The sequence below is a fragment of the Chrysochloris asiatica genome, unplaced genomic scaffold (genome assembly GCF_000296735.1).
Source record: "Chrysochloris asiatica unplaced genomic scaffold, ChrAsi1.0 scaffold00257, whole genome shotgun sequence".
NCBI lineage: Eukaryota > Metazoa > Chordata > Mammalia > Afrosoricida > Chrysochloridae > Chrysochloris > Chrysochloris asiatica.
Window position 1 is genome coordinate 3,313,211 of NW_006408775.1, and position 6,417 is coordinate 3,319,627.

At 41.5% G+C, this 6,417-nt stretch overlaps 1 protein-coding gene across 1 annotated transcript; it reads left to right on the forward strand.

Moving 5' to 3' along the window:
• Positions 1-2,882: 2,882 nt before the first annotated feature.
• LOC102830165 (olfactory receptor 1361-like) lies at positions 2,883-3,839 on the forward strand. The gene has a single exon (XM_006873999.1). It carries the CDS (start codon positions 2,883-2,885, stop codon positions 3,837-3,839), a length of 957 nt encoding a protein of 318 aa, XP_006874061.1.
• The last annotated feature ends 2,578 nt before the right edge of the window (positions 3,840-6,417 follow it).

The following is a 6,417-nucleotide window of genomic DNA, read 5'->3' on the forward strand; positions in this document are numbered from 1 at the left end:
GGGGGGGAGCAGACCTGTGGGGTGTATCCTGTGGGTACCCTGTTGGGTTATAGGATGATACATGGAGAGGATTGTAATCATTGCAATGAAATGAAATAAGATAGGAAGAGTGTAAACAGATGTTCTCCCATGTAAACCTCACAAGAAAAACTTAAAAAAAAAATTTTTTTTTCAATGAATAAGTCTTCTTTTTGTTGTTGTTGTTGTTAGGTGCCACAGAGTTGGTACCAATTCATAACAACTCTATGGGCTGCTAATCTCTTGGTCAGCAGTTTGAAACTACCAGCTGTTTTGCAGGAGAAAGATGAGGCTTTCTGCTCCCGTAAAGATTTACAGCCTCGGAAACTCTATGCAGGGTCGCTATGAGTCGGAACCGACTCTACTGCACATAACAACAACAACTATGAACAATAAAATGGAACACTGCCTGGTGCTGTGTCATCCTCACAATTGTTACTATATTTGATTTTCAATGACTCTCCACTTTATCATGCACAATATCCTGTCTCAGGGATGGGTTCCTCCTGATAACCTGTCTCAAGTATAAACTTGCATATGAGCAATTGATGGTCTGTTTCACAGTCTGCTCCAACCTCATATGGGCTGAAGACATTGAGCTTTTATACTGTCTATTCCCACAGATGTAGTCACTTTGATTCCTGTGTATTCCATCTGGTGAGGCCCATGTATAAACTCACTTTTTATGTTGTTTCAAAATGGTATTTGCAATGACTAAGTCATTGGTCTTGCAAAATTCTATCATGTGATTTCCAGCATCGTTTCTATCACCAAGGCTGCATTTTCCAAGTACTGATCCTTCCTGTTATTTCCAACCTTCACATTTCAAACACCAGTAATTTTCAATACATCTTGATTGCACGTTTGATCAATTTCAGACTTAAGAAGTTAGTGGTTGGTGCATAAATTTGAATAGCAGTGATATAAAAGGCTCTTCCTTGTAGGCATATGGATATTATCCTATTACACAGCATTATAATTTAAGATAGACTTGAAATGCTCTTTTGATGGTGAATGCAACACAGTTCCGACTCAATTTGTAGTTTCTGGCAGAGTAAACCATATGATTGATTCAAACTGGCCAATTCCTGTCATTTTTAGCTCATTAATGCCTGGGATGTCAATATTGATTCATTCCATTTCATTTTTGACAACGTCCAATTTTCCTAGATTCATAGACTCTAAGTTCCTCCTTCCAATTACTAATGGATGCTTGTAGCTATTTCTTCTCAATTTGAATTGTTCCCCATCAGTATATGAAGGTCCCTAAAGCTCTGATGTGGTGCTGTGGACTAATGTGTCAGACTGCAAAGTCATTTGAACTCCAAGGTCGATGGTTCAAGCTCATCAGCTACTTCTTGGAAACCCTATACAGGGTCACTATGGGTCAGAATCGACTGGACGGCACTTAACAAAAACAACAACAAAGCTTTGCTCCATCCATATCATTACTTTGAGGAGCCAACTCTTCCCCACTCATATTTTGAGTGCCTTCCAACTCCAGGGGATCACCATCTGGCAGCATATCAGACAGTGTGCTATTGGTAATCATAAGATTTTCTGTGGTCAACCATTCAGAAGTGGTCCACCTCTCCTTCTCCCTAATCTGTCTCAGTCTGGGAGCTCTGCTGAAAAGTGTCAAGCATGGGTGACCCTCCTGGTATTTAAAATACCAGTGGCATGGCTTCCACCATGACAGAAACAATGAAGCCACCACAATTAGACAAGTTGACTGATGAGTGATACACTTCAAGCTCTGGAGTTCATAAATCATGACATGCATTGCTCTTCCTGATGTCTTTATGTCTTCTCCCCTTCTGCATTATAAAGAGATTCTCTTTCATAATACATGCTTTAAAGGATTAAGAATAGCCCATCGCATCCTAACTTGAAAACAGATCAGTAATCCTGTGCAGATGACCAGACCTGAAGAAAACAAATCACACCTAAGAAAGTAAGACGCAAATTATCCATGATCTAAATCACTAAGCGTAATACCAAATCAACAACGGGATTTGGTCCAAGGGGACTTGTCTGTACCAGGATGGTTTCATCTTCAAGTTCTGGCTTAGGAGTTACATAACACTCTTTGCCATCAGTGTTTGGTCCAAAGGACCCAAAAGATAGGGGCAACAATTACTCTCTTCTTGTCTCTAATGAGGCTCTCTGGGATTCTGACCCCAATGGTCATGGAAACTCCTGTAAAAGCCTGCTCTGTGATTCCCCCAAGCATCTTTACTGCACAAAGAGCTAAGACCATGAATCCCTACTCCTCATTTTCTCAGGAACTTCGCATATTTCCAAGATTTTTTAATCCTCACCACAGAGAGAAGAATCAGGCAATCATCCAGAGGTGAAGAACACATGACTGCTACAGAACTAGCCTTCCCCTGGTAAGATTACAGCAGAGAAGCCTTCTTGATCTTTGTCTTTTGCAACTTCTGCTGTGAAACCTTGCAGATCTTGGGAGCATTAACAGGAGTTCTGAATCTATTAACTAGATTTTGAGATAAACCCAGTAATAATGAGCTGTGTTTTGTTTTGTTTTTTTGTCTTTTATGAGCTATTTAAGGAAAAAAATGACTAGGAAATGTTAAAAGGGTCATACACAATCATAGAGATGAAATGAGTATGTCTGTGTGTGCTTTATATTATGTTTTATAAAATCAAAAGGATGACTCTAGTGGGACCTGCATCATCTACTATAGGGAGCCAGAAGGCATATAGGGACTTGAAGAGATTCTGACCAAGCAACTCTGAGAAAATAAATAAGACCATGGCTGGAGCCTGATTTGTCCCATCTGAACACTAAGTTTCTAGGTGTCTGCTCTGTGTTTCTCTTCTCTGCATCTGTTACTCAGCCCATGAGTGGGGCAAACCAGTCGAGCGTCTCTGAGTTCCTCCTCCTGGGACTCTCCAGGCAGCCCCAGCAGCAGCAGCTCCTCTTTGGGCTCTTCCTGAGCATGTACCTGATCACAGTCCTGGGAAACCTGCTCATCATCCTGGCCATCAGCACTGACTCCCACCTGCACACCCCCATGTACTTCTTTCTGAGCAACCTGTCCTTCATGGATGTCTGCTTCTCCTCCACCACTGTCCCCAAAATACTGGCCAATCATATACTTGGAAGTCAGTCCATTTCCTTCTCTGGATGTCTCACACAGCTGTATTTTTTCGTTGTGTTTGGGGACATGGACAGTTTCCTCCTGGCTGTGATGGCCTATGATCGCTTTGTTGCTGTATGCCACCCCTTACACTACACAACAAAGATGACCCCTCAGCTCTGTGCCTTGCTAGTCAGTGGGTCTTGGGTCATTGCCAATCTGAATTCTCTGTTGCATATCCTGCTGATGGCTCGACTCTCCTTCTGTGCAGACAACAGGATCCCCCACTTCTTTTGTGATGTAACTGCTCTCCTGAAGCTCTCCTGCTCTGACACACACCTCAATGAGATGATGCTTCTTACTGAGGGGGCCCTTACAGTGATCACCCCATTTGTCTGCATCCTGGTTTCTTACATTTGCATCACTTGTGCTGTCCTGAGAGTCCCATCCACAAAGGGAAAATGGAAAGCCTTCTCCACCTGTGGCTCCCACCTGGCTGTGGTTTCCCTCTTCTATGGCACCATCATTGCCGTGTATTTCAACCCTGCATCCTCCCACTCAGCTGAGGAAGACACTGCAGCTACTGTGTTGTACACTGTGGTGACCCCCATGATGAACCCTTTCATCTACAGCCTCAGGAACAAGGATATGAAAGGGGCTCTAAGAAAAGTGATTGGCAGAAAAAAGCTTTCTACCAGATGCAGACATCAAAATTAAATCTCATTCGTAAACTAAACTCTCTTTCACCCATTGAGTGTAAGGTTGTAATTGTTTCGTTAAACCACCTGCAATCATGTTACTGGTCGGGGCACATGGAAAGGTACTGATACTTATTCATGAGTAGCCTGGATTTCACCTGCAATCCTCCTGGATATGCCTTGTACTGAGACCTTGTTTTGATTATTAGTCTGTGAACTATTTTACAACCAAAGTTTTCTTTTTAATGTGATCTCTTTGAAAAGACACATACTGAAGTGTTTTTTGAATTTTAGAAGCACCTGGGAAGTTCTTAAAAGAGTCTGAAGTGCATTCCCCGCACTGAGCGAATAAATCATACTCTCTAGAGTGTGTCAGACAGACACAGAGAGATTAAAGACAATCTCAGGTGACTCTGATGTGCAGTCAGGGGTGAGAATCACTAGTTTACCACGTATTCCTATTCATGTCCTCTGTGACGGGCAACCAGAAAGGCGGGACTTCAAACACTCTTACAAATTCATTTTGAGAATCTGGAGGTTCATGGCATTTCCGATCAGAAGTGTACTGGTAGACACTGTGGCCCCGAGCACCAATAGGTGAGAAACGCACCCTACACGGAGTTGCTAGGAGTCAGAACCAGTTCAAGGGCACCTGAGAACAACAACGACATCTGAAAAATTCTATTCATAAATCTCTTAAGTGGCAAGATTACAGTTGTTTTCATTTTATCCCTTATGAGTTTTTGTACTTCCAATGTATGTTCTATTTTAAGACTCCTCAAATTAAAGTTAGGCAATATTCATCCATTCATTCTTTATCTTTTTCTTTTTCATTCTAAAATGACTGTTGATCTAATGGAGGAGCACTACCGAGCACTAGAGATCCAAGGAGGGGAGTAAGGTGAAAGGCAGATAATCATAGTACAGTGTGCAATTAACTAAAAAAACAGGACTGTGCATTCCAGAAGATCAAGACAGGAAGGCTTCAGAGAGGAGGTCCTTGGTCCTTGGAGGCCTTGGGTGAGGAAGAGGTTGCAATCCTGAAGGAAACAAGGGAGGTTGATCTGGGAAAAGGAAATAGCAAATATTTATTTCCCTGATTCCAAAGACGTGATTCCAACTAGGTCTGCCACCCACAGTGAGAAAGCCAAGGCTGATTGTCAAGAAAGGATATAATGAAAACAACTGCAACCTCACCATTTAAAGAGATTCATGATAGAATTTTTCAAAAGTTGTTGTTGTCAAGTGTCCTTGAATTGGTTCTGACTCATGACAACTCTGTATATGATGTTTAAGGAGGGGCTGGTAGGATTGACCCACTGATCTTGTAGTCCAGTGCTTATCCTACTATAATGTATATAAAAATGATAACAAATACCTAGTGCCCATTTTTCTTTTGTTTAATTTGTCTTTAATATCTTTTTTTTGAATTGAATATGGTGTTGTTAGGTACCATCAAGTCAGTTCCAATTCATAGTGACACTACGTACAACAGAGTGACGTAGTGCCAGTCAGGACTTGTGCCTCCTGATACCACGACCAAAGTACATGAAACCAAATTTTGCCATCCTCACTTCTAGAGATCACTCTGGCTGTGCTTCTTCCAACACAGATTTGTTCATTCCTCTGGCAATCCATGCGCTATTCAATGTTCTTTGCCAACACCATAATTCAAAGGAATAAAGTCGTCAGTCTTCTTTATGTTTTGTGAAGCTTTCACATGCATATGAATTGCCTGAATATACCATGGCTTCTGTCAGGTGCATCTTAGTCTTCAAAGGGACATTTTTGCTTTTTAATACACTAAAAAGATCTCTTGCAGCAGGTTTGCTCAGTACAGCACACCATCTGATTCCTTGACTGCTGCTTCCATGAGTGCTGATTGTGGATCCAAGTAAAATGAAATCCTTAGTCATTTCCATCTTTTCTCCACTTATCATAGATAGATGGATATTTATTGGCCCAGTTTCTCTTTGTTTGTTTGTTTTTGTCCAGATTTTTGTTTTCTTAATCAAAAATACAAATGTTCAAAATCCAGAGGCTGCAGTCTTTGATCTTCATCAGCAAGCGCTATAAGTCCTGTTCACTATCAGCAAGTAGACAGTATCATCTGCATATCACAGCTTGTTAGTGAGTCTTCCTCCAATCCTGATGCCACATTCTTCTTCATATGACCCAGTTTCTCAGTTTCTTTCCTCAGCATGCATGTGGAATAAGTACAGTGAAAGGATAAAGCCCTGACACACACCTTTTCAGATTTGAAACCTCACACTATCAACCCTTTTCTGTTAGAATGACTGCCTCCTGGTCTACAAACAGAGTCCACATATGCACAGTTAAGTGTTCTGGAATTTAAATTTTTCACAATGTTATCTATGTTGTTATTGTTGTGAAGTGCCGTCAAGTCAGTCCAACCCATAGTGACCCTGTGTAGGTTTCCAAGGAGCAGCTAGTGAGCTTAAACCGCCGACCTTTCAGTTCAGACGGCTTTGCAGTCTGGCACATTAACCCACAGCGCATAGTCAATAAAGCATAGGTAAACATCCTTCTGATATTCTCTGCTTTCAGCCAAGATCCATCGGACATCTGCAATGATA

Coding starts and splice junctions, on each gene's coding strand:
- LOC102830165 (XM_006873999.1), top strand. CDS start 2,883: ATGAGTGGGGCAAACCAGTCGAGCGTCTCTGAGTTCCTCCTCCTGGGA.